This window comes from Petaurus breviceps, unplaced genomic scaffold (assembly GCF_028583685.1).
Source record: "Petaurus breviceps papuanus isolate PSGF00001 unplaced genomic scaffold, PetGlider_PUasm1.0 90849, whole genome shotgun sequence".
Lineage (NCBI taxonomy): Eukaryota > Metazoa > Chordata > Mammalia > Diprotodontia > Petauridae > Petaurus > Petaurus breviceps.
The window spans coordinates 23,686,519-23,714,132 of NW_027187361.1; the positions used below are offsets into that span (position 1 = coordinate 23,686,519).

At 38.7% G+C, this 27,614-nt stretch overlaps 2 protein-coding genes across 4 annotated transcripts in view; one reads left to right on the forward strand and one right to left on the reverse strand.

Moving 5' to 3' along the window:
* The window catches only part of MGAT4A (alpha-1,3-mannosyl-glycoprotein 4-beta-N-acetylglucosaminyltransferase A), a 130,200-nt gene extending 103,157 nt beyond the window's left edge, over window positions 1-27,043 (reverse strand). The window contains exon 1 of one of the 3 annotated variants that reach the window (XM_069072969.1): window positions 26,872-27,043. The gene's annotated coding sequence lies outside the window, so the exon portion shown is untranslated. Of the gene's footprint in view, window positions 1-11,691; window positions 11,716-21,169; window positions 21,391-26,871 lie in introns of those variants that run through there. The other 2 variants (XM_069072971.1, XM_069072970.1) reach the window with 2 other exon arrangements.
* LOC138149806 (uncharacterized) lies at window positions 25,307-27,289 on the forward strand. The gene is made up of 2 exons (XM_069073059.1): window positions 25,307-25,312; window positions 26,582-27,289. Exons 1-2 carry the CDS (start codon window positions 25,307-25,309, stop codon window positions 27,287-27,289), a joined length of 714 nt encoding a protein of 237 aa, XP_068929160.1.
* The last annotated feature ends 325 nt before the right edge of the window (window positions 27,290-27,614 follow it).

Genomic DNA, 27,614 nt, shown 5'->3' on the forward strand with positions numbered 1-27,614 from the left:
AAGACATTCATAACAGGTTAAGAATTCCTGCTCCCGGGGCGGCCAGGTGGCTCAGCGAGTAAGAGCACCGGCTCCAGTGTTGGGATGACCTGGATCAAATCCGGGCTCAGATACTCAGCACCACACCCAGAAATAATAACTGGCCATGTAACCTTGAGCAAGTTACTTAACCCCAATTGCTTTAAAAAAAAAAAAAAAAGAATTCCTGCTCCCAATTTCCCTAATGAATCTAGATGCAAAATTTTCAAATAAAATATTAGCAAAGAGACTACAGCAACTTATCATGAGAATAATATACTTTGATCAGGTAGGACTTATTCCAGGAATGCAAGGCCGGTTCAATTTTTAGGGAAGCCATCAGAATAATCGATCAAATCAACAACAAAACTAGTAGAAAACCATATGATTATCTCAATAGATGCAGACAAAGCTTTTGACAAAATACAACACCCATTCCTATTAAAAACACTAGAAAGCATAGGAATAAATGGAGTCTTCCTTAAAATGATAAGCTAATGTAATGAGGATAAGCTAGAAGCATTTCCAATGGGGGGGGGGGGCAGGGAAGGAAGAGAGGGGAGGAAGACAAGAATGTCCACTATCACCCCTTTTATTCAATTTGGTACTAGAAATGTTAGCTGTAGCAATAAGAGAAGAAAAAGAAATGGAAGGAATTAGAATAGGCAAAGAAGAGGGTAAGCTATCAATCACTCTTTGCAGATGAAATGATGATATACTTAAAGAATCCTAGAGTATCAAATAAAAAACTACTTGAAATAATAACTTTAGTAAAGTTGCAGGATATAAAATAAAGTCACATAAATCCTCAGCAGTCCTATATATTCCTAACAAAGCCCAACAGCAAGAAATAGAAAGATAAATTCTATTTAAAATAACTGTAGATGTTATAAAATATTTGGGAGTCTACCTACCAAAACAAACCCAGGAACTATGTGAACACAATTACAAAACACTTTCACACAAATAAAGTCAGATCTAAATAATTGGAAAAACATCAGTTGCTCATGGTTAGACCTAGCTAATATAACAAAAATGATGATTTTATCTAAATTAATTTACATATTTAGGGCCATAACAATCAAACTACAAAAAATTTATTTTGTGGAGCTAGAAAAAATAATAACATTTCATCTGGGAAAACAAAAGGTCCAGAATATGAAGTGAATTAATGAAAAGATGTGATAGGGAAGATGGCCTAGCCATACCAGATTTTAAACTGTATTATAAAGCAGCAGTCATCAAAGCTACTTGGTACTGGAGAGGAACAGAGTAGTGAAACAGATTAGGTACACAAGACACAGTGGTCAATGACTATAGCAATCTACTGTTTGATAAACCCAGAGTCTAGCTTCTGAGATAAGAACTCACTATTTGACAAAAACTGCTGGGAAAACTGGAAAATAGTATGGCAGAAACTGGGCATAGACCAATATTTTATACCATATACCAACAAAAATAAAGTCTAAATGGGTGCATGATCTAGATATAAAGGCTGATACTGTAAACTATCTGGGAGAGCAAGGAATAGTTTACCTGTCAGGTTTATGGAGTAAGGAAGAATTTATGTCCAAACAAGAAAGAGAAAGCATTACAAAATGCAAAATGGATAACTTTTATTGCATTAAACTGAAAGTTTTGTACAAATAAAATAAATATAACCAAGATTGGGAAAGAATTTTTACACCCAGTATCTCTGATAAAGGCCTCATTTCTAAAATATATAGAGAACTGAGTCAAATTTATAAGAATACAAGTCATTCCCTAATTGATAAGCTATCAAAGGATATGAACAGGCAGTTTTCAAAGGAAGAAATTGAAGATATCTATAATCATATGAAAAAATACTTTAAACCTTACTGATTAGAGAAATGCAAATCAAAACAACTCTTAGGTACCACATCCAACCAGTCAGATTAGCTAACATGACAAAACAAGAAAATTATAAATGCTAGAGAAGATGTGGGAAAATTGGAAACCTAATGCATTATTGGTGGAGTTGTGGACTGATTCAACCATTCTGGGTAGTAATTTGGAACTTTGCCCAAAGGGCTATAAAAATGTGCATACCCTGGCAATACCACTTCTAGGATTGTATTCCAAAGGGATCATACAAGTGGGAGGAGAACCCCTATGTACAAAAATATTTATAGCAGCTCTTTTTGAGGTGGCAAAGAATTAGAAATCAAGGGGATGCCCATCAATCGGGGAATGGCTAAACAAGTTGTGGCATATTAATGTAATGGAATACTATTGTGCAATAAGAAGTGAGCAGCAGATGGATCTCATAATTACCTATATTGGGAGAGACTTAGATAAACTGATGCTGAGTGAGGGGAGCTGAACCAGAAGGACATTGTACACAATTACAGACACACTGTATCTCTGATGACTAACTTTGATAGACTGGGCTCTTCTCAGCAATGCAAGATTATAAGACAACTCCTAAAGACTCATGATGGAAAAGGCTTATCCACATTCAGAGAAAGAATTACACAATCTGAATTCAAATTGAAGCAAACTACTTGCTTTCTCTCTTTTTGTTTTGTTTCTCTTCTTCTTTCTTGTGGCTCATTCCATTGATTATAATTCTTCTTTACAACCTGATTAATGTTTAATGTGAACGTATATGTAGAACCTGTATCAGATTGCATGCCACCATGGGAATGAGAAGGGGGAGGAGATAGAGGTGGAGAAAATTTAGGACTCAAAAACTTGTGGAACTGAATGTTGTAAACTAAAAATAAATAAATGTAAAAGAAAAAAAAGAATTCCTGTTCTATGGGAAGAGACTTCAAATAATATTCCTGATACACCGCTCCAAATAAGTTAACCAAAGGTTAGTTTGCCTAAAAGCTTCATATGCATGGAATACACCTGGCTCACTGAGTAACAGGCTAGCAGATAACAAAAGAATTCCAGAGAAAGAAGAGAGAAGAAACAGAAAAAGGAGATAGTCTTATTCATTTCTAAAATAAATGTATATTGATGCCTTTGATTTCCCCATCACCTATATTGTATAATATTCCTAAGGAGCTATCCTTTGTTAAAAAGGAAAAAAAATTATCAAAAATTACCAATCTATCAAAAAAAATCAGACATTATATACAGTGTTGCACATAGCTTCCTTACCTCTCTTATCTGTTCTCTGGGAACAGTCTTAGCCTCTATAAATTCAAAGCACTCATCTTCAACTGGCAAGCCAGGAATTCTAATCTTTCCTCTGACATAATTTCATTAAATCTTCCCATCTCCTAGTTTTCCCACCCAGTAAAATCTAAACAATAATACTTTTATATATTTGCATAGGATAAAAATGTTTCTCTTCTCTAAGTGCAACTTAAGCATATGAACATATTAGGAAAAGTCTCAATTTACTGTTTGCAATTTATCTTACACATTAGAACTGATCATTGTAAGATTTTTTTTCCTATGTCTGGCTTAGGCTTCTCCTTCCTAGGAACTTGGGTGCTTTTAAGAGAATAAGTGGGGATACTAGTTAAGATTAGAAAAAATTCTGGGCCTCAGAATATTCTTAAAAATCCATTAAGCAAGAATAAAAAGACTTGGTGTTGCCCTATATAGTTTAGGAAGCACTTTACATAAATTATTTCATTTTACCTTTACAAAAACAATATTGGAGAGCTGGCAGAGTAAAAGCAGATATTTACACTCTCAAATTCCCCTCCAAACACCTTTAAAATAATGCCTCAAAATGAATTCTGAAGCAATGAAAGCAAAAAAAATGACAGGATCAAACAATTTTCCAGCCCAACAACTTAAAAGGTCAGCAAGAAAGATATGTCTCACTGGAGTGAGAGTGAAGTCAAATTCAGCAGAGGCTTCAGGGTCAACAGAAACTGCATTGGCTTCCAGAGCTTTCAGTTAACATAAAATAAGGGGGTCAGACAACGAATGAAAAGATGACAGGAGACCTTTACAGGTGCTAGATGCAGCACACTGTTGTACTGCCCATATGTGGTACCTGATCACAGTCCCAGGGCAAGGGGAGCACTAACAGGCACAGGTTCCCTCATCACAGTTGCAGGGAAGAAAAAACTGCTTATGATCACTCAATGATAATAGCACAGATCAAGAAAGCACTGACCATGCCTCTCCTTAAATCACACCACCTTGGAAGAACTGAAAACTTCTTGACTCCCAGAACTAGCTCTGAAAACACCAGCACAAAAAGCCCAAATGTTGGGAAAGTGTCCCATCAACACCAGCAGCAGAGCATAAAATTAACATAAAATTAAAAGTCAAGAAATAGGCTGGGGGAAATGAGCAAACAATAACAAAAAAAAAAAAGGAACTGACCACAGAAAGTTACTATAATGACAGGGAAGATCAAAACACAAACTCAGAAGAAGATGAAATCAAAGAAACTACAAAGTTTCAAAGAAAAATGTAAATTGGTCTCAGTCCCAAAAAGAACTCCTGAAAGGATACAAAAAAATATTTTAAAAATTAAATAACAGAGGTAAAAGGAAAATTGGGAAAAGAAATGAGAGTAACACAAGAAAATAATGAAAAAATAGTCACCAACTTGATAAAAGAGGCACAAAAAATACTGAAGAAAATAATGCTTTAAAACACAGAATAGGTCAAATGGTTTAAAAAAAAAAAAGCCCAAAACTCTACTGAAAAGAGCTTCAAAAGCAAAACTGCCAAACTGGAAAAAGACACATAAAAATTCATTGAAGAGAAAAACTCAGTAAAAAGCTGAACTAGACAAAGAGAAGTACAAAGAAAAGGGGTGGCTAAGTGACCCAGTAAATAGAGCACCAGCCCTGGAGTCAAGAGGACCTGAGTTCAAATCTGACCTCAGACACGTAACACAAAACTAGCCGTGTGACCTTGGGCAAGTCACTTAACCCCAATTGCCCTGCCTTCCCTCCTCCAAGAAGAAAAAAAAAGTACAAATAAAAATCACTGAAGAAAATGGGACAAAAACTCACTAAAGGAAATAATTCCTTAAAAATTAGAATTGGGAAAATGGTGACTTTATCAGATATCAAGAAAGAATAAAAAAAAAGGAAATTGGAAAAACAACTGACCTGGAAATGAGTTCAAGGAAAGATAACTTCAGAATTATTAAACTAGAAAGTCATGATCAAATAAGGAGCCTAGAAGTCATATTTCAAGAAATTATCAGAAAACTGTCCTGATGTCCTAGATCCAAAGGGTAAAATTGATATAGAAAATCTCCATCAATCACCTCCTGAAAGAAATATCAAAATGAAAACTCAAAGGAATATTATACCAAATTCCTGAGCTCCCAAACAGAAAATACTTCAAGCAGCCAGAAATAAACAATTCAAATATTATGGAGCTACGATCAGGATAAAACAAGATTTCATAGCTTCTACATTAAAGAATCAGAGGTGCTTGGAATAAATATTCCACAGGGGAAAAAAGCTAGTATTACAACTCGGAAGCACCTAGCTAACAAAATGGGGCATAATCCTTCAGGGGAGAAAATTTACATTTAATAAATTAATAAAGGATTTTAAAGAATTTCAGATGAAAAGAAAAAGCTGAATAGAAAATCTGATTTTCAAATAAAAGACTAGAGAAGCACAAAAAAGTAAATAGGCAAGAGAAATCATAAAGGATTCAATAAGGTTAAACTGTTTACTTTTCTAGATGTAAAGATAGTACTTGTAATTCCTAAGGACTTCATAATTACTAGAGCAGTTAGAAGGTATACACATAGACAGAGGGCATGGGGGCGAGTCAACTATGTTGGGATGATATGCAAAAAAGATGGAATCAAGAGGTGAGAAAGAGGGATACACTGGGAAAACAGGGAAAGGAGAAGAAAAATGGGGTAAATTATTTCACCCAAAAGAGGCACAAAAGAGCTTTTGCAGTAATGGGAAAGGGGGGGGGGGGTAGCCACCTCCCAACACTTGAACCTTACTCTACTCAGAATTGGTCCAAAGAAGGAATAATATACACACTCAGTTGGCTAGATAAATCGATTTTACTCTGCAGGGAAGTGGAAGAGGAAGGGGATAAGAGAAGAGGGGGAAAGGGCATGGGAGCTGGGAGGGCAGATTAAGGGAGACAATGGTCAGAAGCAAAACAGACTTTTGAGGCAGTTCAGGATAAAAAGAGAGGAAAAAAAGGATAAAGAAGGAAAAAAAAAGAACCCAGGACTAAATGGATTCATAAGTCAATTCTATCGAACATTTTTCAATTCATTAATTCTGAGGGGGCGGAGTCAAGATGGCAGAGTAGAAGCAGGACCTCCCAGCTGCTCCGGCTTCCACCTTCCCCAATCCAAAAGGGGACTCTAAACAAACTCTGGAGCTGCAGAACCCACAAAATGACACAGAGAAGCTAACCTCCCGCTGAGGACAGCCCGGCAGGCCAGCAGGAATTGGCCAGCACAGCGCACTGGGAGCTGAGCCCAGCCCCACACCAAGGCTCTAGCCCCAGGGAGGGCCTGACCAGCCACCAGCCAGAGGGACTCCAGATCAGCAGCAGCTGTGGCCTTTCCAGATTTATCAACGCATAGATGTGAGGGACAAAGGGAGAGGTCAGTGCAGTCTGGACTTTCCGACCCAGTAATTGGAAATATATGGCTTTTGCCCCCAGGGCAAGAAGCTGCTGAGACTGCGGGCACAGCCAGCCAGCGCCACATGGCAGCTTCAGCTCGTGGCCTGCAGAGTATACGGGCACCAAGCACCAGTCTGAGGAGTAATCGCTCTTGCTTTAACCTGCTTGGATCTGGATTGCTGTCTAGGGTGGAGGTCCTGCGGTCTGTGTCCAGCTTGCCAGAGCATGTGGAGACCTCAGAGAGGGCACCCATCTAATACCTCTGCCAGCTGAGAAAACCCCAGTATTTGGGACGAAAGCTCCCCTGTCTGGTGGCAGAGTCCTACTGTGGCAAAAAGCCCAGAGGTAAAGTGACTGAGGGGCAACATGACCAGGCAAAGGAAACAAAGCAAACAGAAGATTCCAACATTAGACTCCTGTTTTGGGGACAGAAAGGAGCAAAGCATGGAACAGGAGGAAGACGGTGAAGTCAGAACTCCTGCACCAAAAGCTTCAAAGGAAAATATGAGCTGGTTACAGGCCTTAGAGGACCTTAAGAAGCAGATAAGAGAAGTAGAGGAAAAATTGGGAAGAGAAATGAGAACGATGCAAGAAAATTAAGAACGAGAGTCAACAGCCTGACTGAGGAAAATAACACCTTAAAAAACAGACTAACTCAAATGGCAAAGAGGCTCAAAAAGGCAATGAGAAGACTACCTTAAAAAGACGAATTTGCCAGATGGAAAAAGAATCTCAAAAGCTCACTGAGGAGAATCATTGCTTCAGAATTAGATTGGAGCAAATGGAAGCTAATGACTTTATGAGAAATCAAGATGCTGTTAAACAGATACAAATAAATGAAAAAATAGAAGGCAATGTGAAATATCTCATGGGAAAAACCATTGACCTGGAAAATAGATCCAGAAGAGATCATTTAAAAATTATTGGACTACCTGAAAGCCATGGTCAAAGTAAGAACCTAGAAATCATCCTCCAGGAAGTTTTCAAAGAAAACTGCCCTGATATTTTAGAACCAGAGGGCAAAATAGAGGTTGAAAGAATCCACCGGTCACCTCCTGAAAAAGATCCCCAAAAGAAAACTCCTAGGAATATTATAGCCAGGTTCCAGAATTCCCAGATTAAGGAGAGAATATTACAAGCAGCCAAGAAGAAACAATTTGAATATTGTGGAAACACAATCAGGATAACCCAGGATCTGGCAGCTTCTATGCTGAGGGATCAAAGGGCTTGGAATATGATATTCCGGAAGTCAAAGGAGCTGGGATTAAAACCAATAGTCACCTACCCAGCAAAACTGAGTATTATGTTTCAGGGGAAAATATGGTTATTCAGTGAAATAAAGGACTTTCAAGCATTCTTTCTGAAAAAACCAGAGCTGAACAGAAAATTTGACATTCAGACACAAGAAGCAAGAGAAGCATGAGAAGGTAAACAGGGAAAAGAAATCATAAGGAACTTATCAAAGTTGAACTATTAACATTCCTACATGGAAAAACAATAATTGTAACTTATGAAACTTTTTTCAGTAGTTGAAGGGAATAGAAATATATATGTCTATATATGAGGGTATATGGACATATGAATACATATGTGAGTGTGTGTATATATGTTTACAGGTATACATAGATAGAGGGCACAGGAACAATTTAATAGGAAGGGATGATACTTAAAAGGTGAAATTAAGAGGTGAGAGAGGAATATAATGAGAGAAGATGGGGAGAGACAGAATGGGGTAAACTATCTCATACAGAAGAGGCAGGGGAAAATGGTTACAATGGAGGGGAAGAATAGAAGGCAAAAGGGAATGGGTCGACCTTATTCCCATTGAATTTGGCTTGAGGAGGGAATGAAATACACACTAAATGGGGTATCTCACTCTTCAGGAGAGTAGGGGGGAAAGGGGATGAGAGGGGGGATAATGGAAGGGAGGGCAGGCTGGGGGGGAGGGAAGTTGGGACCACCCACTTATGAAAAGGAATGGGATCAAAGTAGAGAATAGAACAAGTGAGAGGTGGGAAAAGGAGGGAGGGAAATATAGTCAGTCTTTTACAATATATCTACTATGTTATTGTTTTTCATTAGCCACACTTGTATAACCTATACTGAACTGCTTATCTTCCCAGTAAGGGTGGGCATCAAGGGAGGAATGGAATTAATCTGCAATTGAAAGTTTTAAAATCAAATATTCAAATGTGTGTGTGTGTGTGTGTGTGTGTGTGTGTGTACACACACACATATATATATATATACACATATACTATTATCAATACTATTTTACATGTAATTGAGAAATAAGATATACAGGCACTGGGGCATAGAGATCCACTGGAAAAGCTGAAATGGGTATGGGAGAAAATATGGGAGAGAGCAGATTGGAGGACGGGATATCCTGTGGGACTGCTATTTTGGGGCAGTGGGTAGGGGGAAAACGGGGAGAAAATTTGTAACTCAAAATCTGGTGGAAATGAATGATGTAAATCAGAAGTTAATAAAGCATTTGAAAAATAAATTTATTAATTCTAATAGTATATAAACTTTCTGGGGAAATAAACAAAGGAGGAGTCCTATCAAATTCCTTTTATGACACAAATATTTAAGCTTCTGCAATAGCACTACAATCAGCATAGTCTAAAATGATTAGTAAGCACTATCATAATAGGGATAAGTACCCAATGAAATCAAGGGTGAAGCAAAGATGCCCATAATCCCCACTATTATTCAATATTATTAGAAATGTTAGCTATAAAAAATAAGAGGAAAAAAAGAAATTGAAGGAATTAGAATAGGCAATGAGGAAACAAAAGTATTACTCTTTGCAGACAGTATACGTGGAAAATCCTAGAGAAGCTATGAAAAAAGTACTGAAAATAATTAACAACTGTAGGAAAGTTGAAGGATATAAAACAACCCACATAAATCATAAGTATTTTTATATGTTGCCAACAAAACCCAACAGCAAGAGATAGAAAAAGAAATTTCATTTAAAATAACTAGGCAATATAAAACACTAGAGAATCTACCTTCTAAGACAAACCCAGGAACTACATGAACACAAATACAAAACACTTTTCACACAAATTAAGTCAAATCTGAATCAGAATTGGAAAAATATTAATTGTTCATGAGTAGGCTAAGTCAACATAATAAAAATTACAATTCTATGTTAATTATTTTACTTATTCAGTGCCATTCCAATGAAACCACAAAAAAAGTACTTTATAGAGATAGAAAAAACAATAAAATTCACCTGGAAGAACCAAAGTTCAATAATATCAAGGCATCAATGAGAAACATGTGAAGGAAGGTGGCTTAGCCATACCAAATCTCAAATTGTATTACGAAGCAGTAATCATCAAAACAATCTGGTACTGGTTAAGAAACAGAGTAATGGATGAATTGAAAAATTCTGGTACATAAATACACAATAACAAATAACCACAGTAATCTAGAGTCTGATAAATGCAATAATCCAAGCTTTTGGGACAAGAACTCACTATTTGACAAAAACCTCTGACAAAACTAGAATGCAATTTAACAGAAACTAGATGTAGAACAACATCTCACACCATATACCAAGATTAGGTCAAAATGAGTGATGATTTATTTAGACATAAAGGGTGATAATTAGGACATATTAAGCAAATTAGGACAGCATAGAAGAATTTCTCTTCAGATTTATGGATAAGAGGAGAATTTATGACCAAACAAGAGGTGGAGTGCATTGTGGGATTTAATAGTTAAAAAATGTTTGTACAAATAAAACCAATGTAGCCAAGATTAGAAGGAAAGCAGAATACTAGGAGAAAATTTTAACAGAAAATCTCCCCGATAAAGGTCTCATTTCCCAAATATATAAAGAGCTGAGTTAAATTTAAAGTACCACATACTTCCTGATCCCCTTCAGTTGTTAGTGCTCTCCCTTTCTTTTAAATTTGCATGTAGTTTGGATATGCATACATGTTGCATCTACACAAGATTAATTTTTTGTCTTTCTATTTGTAGCCCCAGAATACAGTAACTAGCATATAGTAAGTATTTAATAATTTGTTAACTAATGTCTTGCACATAGTAGGTGATGAAAGTGAATAATGCAGAATCAGGATATACAAAGTAGCTTTATGCAAAAACACTAAAAAACATAATAATAAATTTAAAAATAAGATATGTTTAAATAGTAACAGGAGACATAAAAAAGAACATTTTGTTAAAGTTAGGTAATGAGTAGATAAAGTGCTAGATTTGGGAAATCAAGATCTGAGTCTGAATTATGCCTCACCTACCAGCTCTGTGACCTTGGGTGAGTCACTTAACTGTCCCTGTGCCTCAGTTTCATCATCTTTAAGATGAAAATAATAAAAGCATTCCCCTCATAGGGTTGTTAAAAGGATAAAATGAAATAACATGTTATTGGCAAACTTTAAATCATTATATAAAATTAGGTAAAATTATTATAGTTTAAATGTGTGTGAGCCCTATAAATCTGTGAATTTATTTATATAATAAAGGACAATAAATATGGGAGAGGTTATCAGGAATTGACAAATGTTAAAACAGGTAATTTTAAAAACATAATAGAGGGGGGAGCAAAGTCAAGATGGTGAGCTTTCCCAGCCCAACTTTTTAAGAAACTTTTAAAAAACCCACTTCAAATAAAATTCTAAGTGGGATAACCAAAAAAAGGTCACAGCATCTCATTTTTCCAGCCCAGGACAGCTTAGAAGGACCAAAACTGAGGGCTGTTGCCATCACTGGGTGGGGATCGGGTATTGGTCCTGAAGGCAACAAGGTAGAGGCAGCACCCATTGCAGTGGTACCACTGTAACAGCAAAAGAAGCAGCAGTGGGGGTGGAGCCAAGATGGCAGAGTAGAAGCATAAACCTGGCATGGGCTTCCACTCCAGTCACTTCCAATATATGTAAAAAAAATTACTCTAAACAAACTTTAGAGCTACAGAACCCACAAAGTGACAGAGAGAAACAAATCTCCGGGTAAAGGAAGCCCAGCAGGCCGACAGGAAGGGTCTATTGAGCTGAACGCAGTCTGGCATGAGCCCCACAGTTCCAGCCCCAGGGCAGCCCTGACCAGCAGCTGCCAGAGCAGACTTACAGAGAGTGAATCATCAGTAGCTGTAGTGGTTTCCAGACTTCTCAACCCATACACGTCAAAGACAAAGTAAAAGGTCAGTGCAGAACTCTGTTGGAAGAGAGAACTGAAGAGCATAGTCCAGCCCCTGCCCCTGGGCTGCGTGGCTGCTTCCAGAGCTCCTGGCCTGCAGATCGTAGGGGGACCAAGCCACCATTCAGAGGGTAACTGCTCTTGCTTTAACCTGCTTGGATCTGGATTGTGGACTTAGGTGGTGGTCCTGGGGTGTGTGACCAGTGAGCCAGAGCTTGTGGGAGCTGTAGAGAGGGTGTCCTCCTAATAGCTCCAGCAGCTGCAAAAACCCCAGGGATTTGGAATACGGCTCTCTCCATTCCGGAAGCAGAGTTCTACCATGCTCAAAAGTCAAGTAATTGGCTGGCAACATGAGCAAGCAACAGAAGCACAAGCAGATCACAGAGTCCTTTTCTGGGGACAAAAAAGGATCAAGGAATGGAGCAGGAAGAAGACAGTGAAGTCAGAACTCCCATATCAAAAGCCTCCACGAAAAATATAAACTGGTTATAGGCCATGGAGGAGTTCAAGAAGGATTATGAAAATCAAGTAAGAGAAGTAGAGGAAAAATTGGGAAGAGAGATTAGAATGAGGCAAGAAAATCATGAAAAGCAAGTCAACAGCCTGGTAAAGGAGACCCAAAAATACACTGAGGAAAATAACATCTTGCAAAATAAACTTAACTCAAATGGCAAAAGAGGCCCAAAAAGCCAATAAGGAGGAGAATGCCTTAAAAAGCCAAATTTGACAGACAACAAGGGAATTTCAAAAACTCACTGAAGAGGATTAATTCCTCCAAAATTAGACTGGAGCAACTGGAACCTAATGACTTTATGAGAAACCAAGATATTATAAAACAGATCCAAACAAATGAGAAAATAGAAGGCAATGTGAAACATCTCTTTGGAAAAACCACTGACCTGGAAAATAGATCCAGGAGAGATCATTTAAAAATTATTGGACTACCTGAAAGCCATGATCAAAGTAAGAACCTAGAAATCATCTTCCAGGAAGTTCTCAAGAAAAACTGCCCTGATATTCTAGAACCAGAGGGCAAAACAGAAACTGAAAGGATCCACTGATTGCCTCTTGACAAAGATCCCCAAAAGAAAACTCCTAGGAATATTAAAGCCAAATTCCAGAGTTTCCAGGTCAAGGAGAAAATACTACAAGCAGTCAGGAAGATTTGAGTATTGTGTAAACACAATCAGGATAACATTAAGACCTAGCAGCTTCTACATTAAGGGATTGAAGGGCTTGGAATATGATATTTTAGAGGTCAAGGAGCTAGGACTAAATCCAAGAATCACCTACCCAGAAAGTATAATGAGTATAATGCTACAGGGAAAAATATGGTCATTCAATGAAATAGAGGATTTTTTTGTTTGTTTGTTTTCGGAGAGGGGAAGGTAGGGCAATTGATGTTAAGTGACTTGCCCAAGATCACAGCTAGTTTTGTGTTAAATGTCTGAGGCTGGATTTGAACTCAGGTCCTCCTGACCCCAGGGCTGGTGTTCTATTTACTGTGCCACCTAGCCGCCCCGAAATACAGGATTTTCAAGCATTCTTGATGAAAAAACCAGAACTGAACAGAAAATTTGACTTTTTTTCTTTTTTTGCTTTTTGGAGGGCAATTGGGCTTAAGGGACTTGCCCAAGGTCACACAGCTAATTTTTTTGTGTTAAGCGTCTGAGGACAGATTTGAACTCAGGTCCTTCTGACTTCAGGTCCGGTGCTCTATTCACTGTGCCACCTAGCCACCCCAGAAAATTTGACTTTCAATTACAAGAAGCAAGAGAAGCATAAGAAGGTAAACAGGAAAAAGAAATCATAAGAAACTTATTAAAGTTCAACTATTTATATTCCTACATGGAAAAATGATCATTGTAACTCATAAGACTCTTCTCAATATGAGGATAGTTGAAGAGAATATATATTTATATATGTGTATACATACATATGTATGTATGTATGTATAGGAGGTTGTATGTGTATATAAATATGTATGTGAGTGTGGGCATATGTATGTTCACATACACATAGACAGAGGGCACAAGAGTTGAATATGAAGGGATGATATCTAAAAAATAAAATTAAGAGGTGAGAGAGGAATTTATTGGGAGAAGGAGAAAGGGAGAGATAGATTATGGTAAATTATCACATATAAAAGAGGCAAAAGAAAACTGTTACAATTGAAAGGAAGAGCAGGAAAGTGAAAGGGAATGGAAGAACCTGATTCTAATTGAATTTGGCTTAAGGAGGGAATAACACACACTCAATTGGGTATCCTACCCTACAGGAAAATAGGGGGATAAGGGATAAGAGGGGGGAGGATACAAGGGAGGGCATATTGGGGGAGAGGGTAGTTAGAAGCAAACATTTTTTAAAAGGGATAGGGTCAAAGGAGAAAATAGAATAAGTGGGGAGAGGAAGAGGATGGAGGGAAATATAGTTAGTCTTTCACAATATAACTACTACTATGGAAATGATTTATAACCTATATTGAATTGCTTATCTTCCCAGTGGGGGGGTGGGGGGGTGTAATAGTAATGTAATTTAAAGATTCCCCTGTATTGGCTTGGTTTTGGGTTTGATTGTGTTAAAACCCAGAGCTTGTTAATCCCACTTGTGGGATGGACTTGTTGATGTGAAAAGAGAAGGCTGAACTGGGAGGAGCTGGCAACGTAAATTTGGAGAGACACAAGAGAGAAGCAGAAAAAGAATTTTTTGGAAGCAGCATCATGGAGGCAGAGAAAGACTGAGAGGATTGCTGAGGGCCACTTTGAATTGCCCAGGACTTTGAGAGCTGCCACCCAGAGCTGCCAAGGACTGAGGAGACATGGCTGTTATGCTGGTACTTTGTCTGTTTTGATGTTGTTTTGCCAGATCAGTCCACTGGTGAAGGACAGTCCTGTTGTTGCAGAAGTTTGGGAACCTTTCTGTTGCTTCAAAGCTCCTGAGACTGTCCTGCAGACAGAGAGTGAATACTGTCCACTGGTGAAGGACAGTGCTGTTGTTGCAGAAGTCAGGGAACCTTTCTGTTGCTTCAGAGCTACTGAGACTGTCCTGCAGACAGAGAGTGAATACTGTCCACTGGTGAAGGACAGTGCTGTTGTTGCAGAATTCTTGGAAACTTGCTGTTGGTTCCAAAGCCCTGAAGAAGGATTTTCTTGTTGTATGTTTACAGAAATCCTGGAAGAGGGTTTTGCTAATGTTTTCAGGGGTCCTAGGACTGTTCTGCAGACAGAGGATGAATTAATGAAGAGACTGGCAATGTATCTTGTGTCCTTGCTAAGCTTTGTCTCCCCAGGAACAAGGATTGCTGAGAACTTGCCTTGTGTCAAGATGAAGAAAAGACCTCCATTTGGGTATTAAAATGCTGTGCTTAAACTTGTTGTAACTCTGGGGTAGATTCAATTGTGATCCAGGGGTGGGGAACTTTTGACCTTTTTGTGTTCTATGATTGAACAAATGAATGTACTTTACTTATGTTTGGAAACTAATCTCCATTTGAGAAGAGGGGCTTTGTGATGGACTAAATGAAGGTACTGCCTAGGGGTGGAGCAGTATTTAGAACAGGGACTTTGTAATTGATTAAATGAATGGAAGGTCTTGGGGTGGCATAGTACTTGATTAAATCAGGTAGTACTTGGAGATTATTGAATCACACTTAGTAAATGCTGTATTTTGAATGATGTCATATTTTGATATTCTCTGTTCTTAATTTTTCACTGAATAAAATGGAGAGCACCTATGCTGGTATTTTGAACCTTGGGAAGCTGCCTTTGCTTGGCATTACATTACATTATGGTGTGGTCCATTACAGTGGGTGAGGAGGGAAGAAGGGAAAAAATCTGGAACTCAAAGTTTTAAAAACAAATGTTTAAAAATGCGTTTTTTACATGCAACTATGAAATAAGATATACAGGTACTGGGGTAGAGAAACCCGCACTGCCCTACTAGAAAGTTAGGGGGGTGAAGTGAAAGGATGTAAGAGAGAACAGATTGGGGGAAGGGGTATTCAGTAGACTTGCTATTTTGGGGTGGGGGTAGGGGAAAGATGAGGAGAGAAAAATTGTAACCCAAAATCTTGTGGAAATGAATGTTGAAAACTAAAAATTAATTAATTTTAAAATTTTTTTAAATTAAAAAAAAAAGCAGCAGTAGCAGCACCAAGAACAGTAAGAAAACTTAAGCTCCTAATCAGAAAGATGGGCCCTTTGTGCTGGGGCTGGGCCAGGACCAGGCGTCACCTGGCAGTTCCTTCACCCACTGCCCAGTTCCAGGTCTCAGATCTGGAGCAGAACAATGCAGTTCCACGGTAGTCATTTTTTACAAGAAGCCGTGAATGAAAGGAAAGTAAAAGAAAAAGTGGGGGGAAAGCATTCTTCAGTCTGTATTCAAATCTTACCAGTTCTTTTCTCTAGAGGTAGATAGTATGCATCATCATTAGTCCTTTGAGATTGTCTTGGATCATTGTATTGCTGAAAATAGCCAAGATTCCCATTTCTTCATCAAACAATATTGCTTTTACTATGAACGATGTTCTCCTGGTTCTCTTCACTTCACTTTGTATCAGTTCATGTAAGTCTTTCTAAGTTTTTCTGAGATCATCTTGTTTGTCATTTCTTATAACACAGTGATATTCCATGACAATCATATATCACAGCTTGCCTAGCCATTCCCCACTTGATGGGTATCCTTTTGATTTCCAATTCTTAGCCACCAAAAAAAAAAGAGCTGCTATAAATATTTTTGTGCAAATAGGTCTTTTGCCCCTCTCCAATTAAAAATCAAAGGAGAAATTAATAAAAATCAAAGTAAAAAAATTGAACTGATAAAACTAGGAGCTAGTTTTATTTTAAAAAAACACAATAAAATTAATAAACCATTGGTTAATTAGATTTTTTAAAAAGAAATTAGAAAACCAAATTACCAGTCTCAAAAATGAAAAGGGTGAATGCACAATTAATGAAGATGGCATTAAAGCAATTATTAGAAGCCATTTTGTCCCAAAATATTCCAATAAAACTGAGTCTAAATTAAATGTATGAATATTTACAAAAACATAAATTTCCAAGATTAACAGAAGAGGAATTCGAATATTTAAACTACCCTATCTTAGAAAAAGAAACTAAACAAGCTATATAATTGAGCTCCCTGAGGAAAAAAACCCTGAAATCAGACTGATTTACAAATGAATTCTACCAACATTTAAAGAACAATTAATTCCAATATTATATAAACTGGGAAAATCGGTCAAGAAGGAATTCTATCAAATTTTTTTAATAACACAAATATTATTTTGATAACTAAAACAGGGACAGCAAAAACAGAGAAAGAAAAACTATAGATCAATTCTCCTAGTGAATATTAATGTAAAACTTCAAATAAAATACTAGCAAGGAGACTACAATAATATGTCATAAAGATCATACACTATGATCCAGTTAGATTTATATTAGGAATACAGGGTTAGTTTAACTAGGAAAACTCTAAGTATAATTGGTTATATTAAGAACCCCCCAAAAAATACAAATCTTGTAATAACATCAATAGATGCAGAAAAAACTTTTGACAAAAAAAAAATGCCCATTCTTACATAAAACAGTATAAAGCAAAGAAACAGTTTAAGCTTTTCTTAAAATGATAAGTGGTATCGATCTAAAGCCAAGCATTGGATCCTCAGAGTCACAAAGAGTCAGACAATACTGAATGAGTAAAGAAGAACAAAAACACCAAGCATTATCTCAAACTGGGGATAAACTAGAGCCTTTTCAACAAGATCAGGGGCAAAGCAAGGATATCCATAATCACCGTTACTGTTCAATATTGGACTAGGTGTGTGGGTGTGGGTGTGTGTGGGAGGGGTGTATCCAGAAGGAAGAAATAGAAAGAGAATTTCCATTTTTAAATAACTGCAGTATAAAATACTTGAGAGTCTACCTGCCAAGAAATTATATGGAAACAATTACAAAAAAATTCTCATACAAATACAGATCTAAACAGTCTGAAAACTATTAATTCCTCACGGATAGACCTAGGCAATCTAAGAAAAATGATAATACTATCTAATTTACTTATTTAGTGCCATATCAAACTACCAAACACTGATTTTATATAGTGAGAAAAAAAATAACAAAATCCATCTGGAGGAACAAAAGGTCAGGAACATTAAGGGAATCTAAGGTGAAAAAAAAGAGAGAAGGAAAGCATCCTAGCAGTGAGGAATCTCAAACTATTGTACAAAGGGGTAATCATCAGAACAATCTGGTACTGGATAAGAAATATTATGACTGATCAATGGAATAGATTAGGCACACATTATACAGAAATAAATGACCATAGTAACCTAGATGTTTGATAAATTGAAACATCCAAGCTATTGAGACAAGAACTTACTATATGACAAAAACTGCTCGGAAAAGCAGTCCAACAGAAACTATAGCTAGATCAGTATCTCACACTATATAAAGAAAAGCTCAAAACGGGCATATGATTCAGACATAAAAGGTGACATCATAAGCAAATTAGGGAAGCCTGGGAAAATAGTATCAATCTATTGATAAAGGAAGAGTTCAGAGCAAAATAAGAGATAGGGAAGATCACAGGAGGCAAAATGGAATTTTGATTATATTAAGTTTAAAAGGTTTTACACAAACAAAATCAATGAAGCCAAGATTAGAGGGAAAGCAAAAGACTAAGGGAAAAACATTTTTTAATAAGTTTCTCTGATAAAGTTCTCATTTCTAAAATATTTAGCAAACTTAGCCAAATTCATAAAAATAAAAGTTATTCCCCAATTGATAAATGGTCAAAGGATATGAACAAGTAATTTTCAGAAGAAGAAACCAAAGTTATCAATAGTCACATGAAAAAATGCTCTTCGGGGGGGGGGGGACCTAGGTTGTGCAGTGGGTAGAGAACCAGCCCTGGAGTCAGGAGGACCTGAGTTCAAATCTGGCCTCAGACACTTAACACAAAAAAGCTAGCCGTGTGACCTTGGGCAAGTCACTTAACCCCAATTGCCCTACCTTCCCCCTCCAAAAAGCAAAAAAAAAAAATGCTCTATATCACTACTGATTAAAGAAATGCAAATTAAAGCAACTCTAAAGTACCACCTTACTGGCATCAGATTGGCTAACATGATGGAAAAGGAAAATTATAAATGCTGAAGGAGATATTGAAAAACAGGTATACTAATGCATTGTTGGTGGAGTTGCAAAATGATCCAACCATTATGGAGAACAATCTGGAACTAGGTCCAAAAGACTATCAAACTGTGCATACCATTTGACCCAGCAATCCAATACTAGATCTGTACTTCAAAGAGATCAAAGGAAAAGGAAAAGGACCCTTAAGTACAAAAATATTCAAAGAAGTTCTTTTTATGGTAGCAAAGAATCAGAAACTTATAAGATGCTCATTAAATGGGGAATGGCTGAGCAAGTTGTGGCATGTGAATGTTACGGAATACTATTATACTATAAGAAATTGAGGGGAGGGGAGAAGGTTCAGAAAAACCTGGTTAGACTTACATGAACTTATACAAAGTGAAGTGAGAACCAGGAGAACATTGTACACAGTAATAGCAACATTGTAACAATGACTGAACGTTAAAGACTTAGCTGCTGTGATCAAGTCGATGATCTAAGACAATTTCAAAGGACTCATGATGAAAAATGCTATTGCCTTGCAGAGAGAGAACTGATGAACTGTAAATACAGATTGAAGCATATTTTCTTTTTCTTTTTTTTCTTTCTCAAGATGGCTACCATGGAAAAATGCTTTGTATGACTTCATATGTATAATAAGTAATCATACTGCTTGCCTTCTTGATAGATGGAGGAAGGGAAGGAGGGAGAAATTTTGGAATGGAAAATAATTTTTTTAACTGAAAAAAAATCTTATCTCTAAAAATAATATATAAATTTTAATTAACATGAGGGTTACAGAATGATGTTTTGCTAATGGTTACTAAAGCTATGATTTTTTATTTTTTTTTGAGCAATCAGGGTTAAGTAACTTGCTCAAGGTTACACGGCCAGTTATTTCTGGGTGTGGTGCTGAGTGTCTGAGCCCGGGATTCAATCTCCAGGTCGTCCCAACACTGGAGCCGGTGCTCTTACTCGCTGAGCCACCTGGCCGCCCCAAGCTATGATTTTCTTAAAACAGCATTTATTTCTGATAGGAGGAAAGAGAAAGCTGGTAATGAAAAGAACACTAGTATGTTTTACATAAGCTACTCATGGTTAACCATGAGTCTCAGCTATCTAATACATATCCCCCTTGGAGAAAACTGGGTATTACATAGGTGCTATAGAATGTACTTCAGCAATATATCAAATATTACTCCAGTGGCACTAAATAGTTAATGCATCTCAAAAAATGACTGAGATTTCCTGGGAGTAAAGTCTTAGTTTAGCTACTCCACAAAACTAGAAATTGTCAGAATTTTTTGTACTTTACAAAAGATTCACTATTAGGAATACCCAGCTATTGATTTCAAAACCATTCTACCTTGAAAGAACAATACACTAAAAATACATGTTTTACATTTATATTGTGCTATATGGTTGCAAAGTATACTTGCATATATTACAGAAAATGTTAAGTAATTTTGCATAATTGAGATTATTTTAATTTCTATAGTTAACACACAAACTAGCTTCAAAAACAGTGTCCCTTTAAACTTCCCAGAATGTTTAATACATTTTCCATAAAATAAGTATTCAGTAAACATTACTTAACGGGAATGATTAAAAAAGAGAGATAGAACTATGAAATTTTATTCCTAGTTGCAACACTGGGAAGCCCAGTATAAAAACACAAAACCCTATTGCTATCTTGCATCTTCTGTCCCCTTCTTGTCTGAAGAATTAGCTATGAGTAATAAAGAGACAAGAATCCTTTATCTTATTCACATAGACATTGAATAAAAATTGGAAACATTAACCTATCACGATGGAAAGTCTTTTACTAGAAATTGCTTTCAAAAAAGGTACTTTTATTACTTTCAAGTACATAGTATGTTTACATAATACTAAAAAGTTAACAAAAACATTGAAAACCAATATTAATGATGTTTAATCACTTATTCCAAGAGCATTATATAGGCAAAGTGTTAACAACAATAGTAGTAGCAGTAGTAATAACTAGCATTTACATAGTACTTAAAGGCTTGTAAAGCACTCTATATGTTAACTAATTTTATTCTCACAAGAACCCTGTGAGGTAAATCCTATGATTGTGCCTATTTGACAAATGAGGAAACTGAGGCAGACAGAGGTTAAGTGACATGCCCAGCATCACGTGAGTAGTAAGGGGTCTTAGGCAGGATTTTAATTCAAGTCTTCCAGCCTCTAAAGTACTGTATTCTATCCACTTTATCACCTGACAGATTTTGGTGCTATTTAATTGTACACTGTACCTTTGCCTGTAATACCTGGCAAGGTCCTGATATTAGCATTTGATTGCCAGAGGAACAGGAGTCCAAATCACTAAGTTAAAAAAAAAAAGCAAATGGATAATGTAAAAGTTTAAAAAAGTATAATTTAGTAAAATCTTAATCATTTATTAACATCGTACATGAATGGAAAATTACTATTTACACTTAGTAACAACAAGCTTAAAAATGAACCTCTATACTATCACCACAAAAAAATAAGTGCTATTTAAATTTATTTAAGGAATCTTTGTCACATGTTACCCAAAGACCAGGGTCTCTAAACTCTTAAGCTATGGGTTAAAATTTTCAATTAGTAGTTCTTTAAGGGCTCTTGTGTGTTTATTAACGTATTTGAGCAACTTTGAACATGGTTCATAGCAAGTGTTATATACAGCTCAGAGCATTTGAATAACTGTGGAAAAATACTTCAGAACTGTCTGATAAAACTAAAGGTACAAAAACGAACTCTCCAATGCAAGTCTCTATGTAATTCTATATGAACATTTAAAAAATTTAATTTCACCCTTCAAAAAAAATAACATTTTATACTGGAAAATATTGCAACACAAGAAGATAGATTAAGTTAGCTTCAGGATCACAACATTAATCTTTGACTAAAGATAAAAAATTTGGAATTGAACTCCATTGTCTAGGTGTTGGATTTTCCAATATGATTTAAATTTAAACCCCACACCTCAATTACCTGGTGATTATCAGAACTATTGTCAGATCATTTACCCCCAATAAAAATAAAGAATAAAATTTACACTTGGTTATTCATTTAACAAAATAAATTTCTGTATAAAGGACCTTATGAAAATACAAGCCCTCCACAATATAACATCATCCTACATTTCTCATATTACCATTTTCCACCCAATGTTACACTCCAGTTATGTAGTATTACACTTACTTTTTTCCTTCAATTATTTGGTAATAGCTATTATTTACATAGGGCTTTAATATTTGTGAAGTGCTTCACATGTTATCTCACCAATCCTATAAGATAGGTGCTATTATCATCATGATTTTCAGAAGAGAAAACTGAATCTAAGAAAAGGGTGAATGACTTGTTCATGTTCACAGAGCTATTGTGTCTAAAGCAAGATGTGAATACGTCTTCCTTAATTCCAAGTTTACCACGCTGTATTATGTCACCATATGCTTATATATTTCCCCAATTGAAGGTAAGCTCCTTGGAGGCAGGTGCCATTTCCCATTTATTCTTGTACTTCTATCAGTTTCTGGCACATCTGCAGGCACATCAATGATTGTCAGATTGGGTTAGAAGACCCTCCCTACCACCAACCCTGAGATCGCGCGCCTTTTAATAAATTTTCTTATGCCTAGTACAGTTTTCATTCACCTTTTGCCTACTGAATTATTACACCCCAGAAAGCCCAACTCAAATTCTCTTTTTGGAGTTAAAAGGCTTCAACATTTGATGCTGATCTCTTAGGGAACTGAGGCAGTGGGAAGGCATTAATGACTTTCCAAAAGGTAGTACGGTATAATGGCTAGGGTACTGGACTTTCACTTAGGAAAACCAGGTAAATGCTTCAGACATTTGCCAGCCATGTAACCCCAGGCAAGTTACTTAATCTCTCTATGCCTCAGTTATAACATCTGTAAAATGAGGTTAAACTCATGGTCTCTAAAGTAGCCTTTCCAGCTCTAAATTTATGATCTTTTCCCTTAAATGTCACTTAGCATCTTATTTTGTACCTCTCAAATGCATTTATATCAATTATGGTTCTGAGTTTATATCCCTACTAGACTCAATGTTCCATGAGATCAAGTATTCCTTTCTTCTTTTTGTTTTATTTTTAATTTATGTAATAAAATAAGCATTTTATAACATAGTACAATAAAAAGATGACTGCATATGAAACTGCAAATCTACTATGCACAGCTCTCTATTCCTTTCAAATATACAACAAAATTACCATGTAAATTTCTTTACCACTCTAGAGATAGCTACCATCAGATACAAATAGGTATATAAATATATATATATGTATATGTAAAATTATTCTATAGACACTTCTATTTATCTTTCTTCACCTGTCTTTTATAGTTAATCAGGGTAGCAAAAAAAAGTATTCCTCTCAAACTTTTTATCTCAGCATAATACACAGTAATAGCTTTGCACATGGTAGATATTTAATATTTGTTGACTTAAAATGAAAATTTGTGCATCTACATCTACGTTGCCTTCAGGCTAAAAACTCCTAGTGTATAATAATTCTAGTGAATTGTGTATAATACAACAAATAAGATGATGACAAAGTATATTTCTTAGATCTGAGGAAACCAAGATTCAGAAAGGTAAAGTCACTTGTTCAAGATTACATAACTAGGAAAGGCAAAGTTTGGACCCAGGTCTTCTGACTCCAAACCCAGTGTTCTTTCAATTCAAATCACTAAATATGTATTAGATGGGAAAGCTAGATAGCACAGTGTATAGAGAGTCAGGTTAGAGTCAGGAAGACTCGTCTTTCTGAGTTCAAAACTGGCCTAAGACATTTACTAGCTATGTGACCCTGGGCAAGTCACTTCATCTTGTTTCCCTTGGTTTCCTCATTTGTAAAATGAGCTAGAGAAGGAAATGGCAAGCCACTCCAGCATCTTTGCCAAGAAAACCCCAAATAGAGTCGTGAAAAGTTAGACAAGACTGAAATGACTGAATAACATGCATTACATGCCAACTATGTGCAAGATACTATGCTAGGTACTAAAGATGCCATGGTTAAAAAAAACACAGCAGAGTTCCTACCCTCAAAGTTCTTACAGTCTGTTGAACAAATAAAACAAGTACACAAATAAGTAAATACAAATGTGAGCAAGCACTAAAGGGTTTGGGAAGAGAAGGGAAGAAAGGATCTGAAAAGATTTCTCTCCCCCAGTCTAAAAGGTAGTAATTGAGCTGATGCAAGATGGTAGGAAAGAAGCATTCTACACCCAGGTTCAAGGTGCTTCCTCCAAAAAGTGCAAAGAGTATAGGCTACTCCCCCAGGTCCTACTAGGAACAGTGCCAATTCCCCTAGGCTTCAGGTCACTTGGAATCCTGCAAAGATTCCTCCACATCAGATTGAACCCAGGGCACCATCTGTCCCCAGTGCCAGGATACTCACCAAGGCTTTACCAGTTCTTCGGAGATTCAAAAAACAATTAGAGGAAAAACCACATACTTCATCTCTCCTGAGGCAGATTTAACCAAAGCCTCATAAAGCCCTCTGTCAAACATGCAGCTACTGTTTTCATATACCAAGGGAGCTAAACCAAGCTGTGAATCTCTTATGCTCTGCTTCATCTCTCCATCCTTATCCCACTATGCTGACCGAGAGCAGGTGCAGACTTAACATTTTCTTAATTATCAGGTCCTGATTTCATGGGCTCCATGAAACGGAATGGAAACCCCTCAAGTCTTGTTCAGTGGGAATCCCTGCCCTCCTAAGATAAAAGCACCAAAGAAATTAGATAGCTATTTTTTAAATCAATTATCCTATACTAGTATAGGATCTCTTAATGTTACCTGTTTCACTTTTTAAAAATAATAATGAATAGGGAGCTAATAATAGATAATTATGTCCTCAAATGTTCAAGTTGTTTGGTTTTTTTTTAACAGTTGACATGGCCTACCAACATGGGTATTTGTTCTGCTTGATTCTACATTTGTTGTTACATGGGTTGTTTGATTTGTCTCGTTTTGGGGATGGAGAGGAAAAAAGTGCTTAACTGAAAAAAAATTTAATTAAAAAAATGTTAAATTGGTGCTTCCTCCACCCTCTCTCAAGCATATGCTGGATCTTCTACGTAGAGAATTAGAATCAAATCTAGGCGTTTCCTCTTTTTCAAGTCACCATCTCATACAACTTCAAATACTTTGGGAAAAAGAAAGCCATCTGTCCTGCCATTCTGGACAGCAGTTTGGAACTTTGCCTAAAAAGTCACTAACCTGCACATATTTTGACTCAGCCTCAGCGATATTACTAGTCCTATAACCCAAATAAATCAAAGAATGGAGAAAAGGGAGTATGTGTATGTATCAGCTATTTTTGTAGTGACAAGGGACCAGTAATTAAGGTGGCTCGAATCAGTTGGGGGAGTGATGGGCAAATGACGGTACAGGAATATAAGAATATTATGAAGTTGTAAGAAATGAATAGTTTCTGAGAAGCCTGGGAGGACCTGCATAAACTGATGCAGAGTGAAATGAGCAGAACTGGGAGAACAATTTATACAATAACAACAATATAAAAGCAAATAACTTTGAAATAAGAATTTATCAATGCAGTGGGTAACCAGGATTCCAAAGGGTGGTTGATGCAGCAGGACCATTCAAGATTCAGAACAAGACATAGATCAGGAAAGGGGAAGGAGAAAGAAAAGAGGGAAGGAAGGAGGATGAAAAGAAAGAGGGTGGACAGAGAGGGAGGGGGATGGGAAAGAGAGAGCAAGAAGGATTAAAAAAGGAGGGAGAGGAAGGGAGAGGAGAGGGAGAGAGCAAGGATAGAGAGTGAAGATAATAGGGAGAAGAGAGAAGACAAAAGAAAGAGGTAAAGAGGAAGATGGAAAGGGTGAGGGACAAAAAAGGGAGCTAGAGAAGAGGAAGAAATGAGGAAAGAGAGAAGATAAAAGAGGAAGAGAAAGAAAGGAGAGGGGGAGGAGAAGAAGGGGGAGAAAGAGAAAAGAGAGGAGAGGGAGAACGGGAGAGAGTCAGGGGAAAAGGGGGAGGAGGACAGAAAAGGAAAAGGGGGAGGGAAGCGGAGAGAGAAAAACAGGAGAGGAAGACGGAAGAAGAGGAAGAAGGGAAGGGAGAGGGAAGAGGGGAAAAGGGGATGAGAGCGAAAGGTGGAAAGGGAGAAGGGGAGAAGGGAAGAAGAAGAGAGGGAGGGCTGAAAGAGGTAAGAGAAGAGAGGAGAAGGAGAAGCCACGGAAGGAAGAAAGGGAAAGAAGGGGAGAGAGAAGAAAAGGAGAAGGGAGGGAGAAGGGGAGAGGGAAGCCAGAGTGACAGCGAAGGGAGAACAGAGAAGAGGGAGAAGGTAGAGAGGGAGGTCAGAGACAGGAGGCAGCTGGAACCCCCCGCGCGAAGAGCCCAGCAAAGCCCGCGGAGCCCAAGTTCAAGCTCGGCACCAGATTCCCCAAGAAAAGTTCACCTCGGGGCGCCCCTTCCCCCACTCCCAGCAAGTCCGGGCGCCCCCCCCCCCCCCCCCCCCCCCCCCCCCCCGCGCCGCCGCCCCCACCCCCCCCCCACCCCCCCCCCCCCCCCCCCACCCCCCCCCCCGCCCCCCCCCCCCCCCCCCCCCCCCCCGCCGCCCCCCCGCCCGCCCCCCCCCCGGCGCCCCGAGGTGACCGAAGCCAGCCCGTCCAAAGCCCGTCCTTCACCGGCAGACGCGGCCCGGGCTCCCGCCCCCAGAGCCCCTGCCCCGAAGGCAGAGGCCAGCGCGGCCCGGCCCGAAGGCACCGGAGGGGGAGCGCCCGCAGCCCCGGGCCGCCGCCCCGCCGCCCGGCAGGGCTGACCCCGGAGAGCCCGCGGGGCCGAGGCGCAGCGGGCAGGCTCCGAGCCCGACGCCCGCTGCGCGGCCGGAGGCGGTCCCGAGCTGCGGGCTCGGATGTGCCTGGGCGCCGGCAGGTGAATCCGCCGCCGCCTCGCGCCGTCCCGGCTCGCCCGGGCTCCTTACCAGCCCCGGGCGCTGCGCTCCTCCAGCTGCGGCGCAGCAGGGGTTCCAGCTCAGGCTGCCGCCGGTGCTGCTGCTGCTGCCGCTGGTGCCGCTGGTGCCGCTGCCGAAGCCGCCGCCGCCACCGCCGCAGCCCGGGCCCAAACGCTCTCCCCTCACCTCCCTCCCTCCGGCGCACACAGCCCATCCCCCCCCCCCCCCCCCCCTTCTCCGGACTCCGCCCCCTCCGCTGAAACACCCCCAGAGACGGCTCTGCCCCCCACTCCATCCCGCCCCCTCCCCGGGTCCGGATCCCCATTGGCACTTCGGACTCTACGCCTCGGACCAGTCCCGAGCCCGAGACCCTCCGAACTGCCCCTGTCACTGGCCCGCCCGTTTGTCACTCAGGTGTGCCGTCTCGCGGCCGAGATCGCTCTCGTGAGATTTCCCTCCTCCCCTCCAGTTCTTTTTCTCTTTTTGGGTTGTTTTTTTAACCTGTCACTGAGAGAGCTGAAGCTGCGAGGATTGGTCGCTTATATGGTACTCGGCATCTGGAATATGGTAGTGGCTTGTGCTAGGGAAAGAGGAACTCACCTTGGGTACCTCCCATCCTCCATCCTCAGCATCCCTAGGCACATCTGGCTTTGATGCCCCCATCCGCATCCCTGCTGCCACAGTGAGCACATCCTAAACAGCCTCCCACAACGTCAGCGTTGGAGACGGCTGCTGAGAGCATCTTAATGATCCCATACGGCTCTCTTTACAAA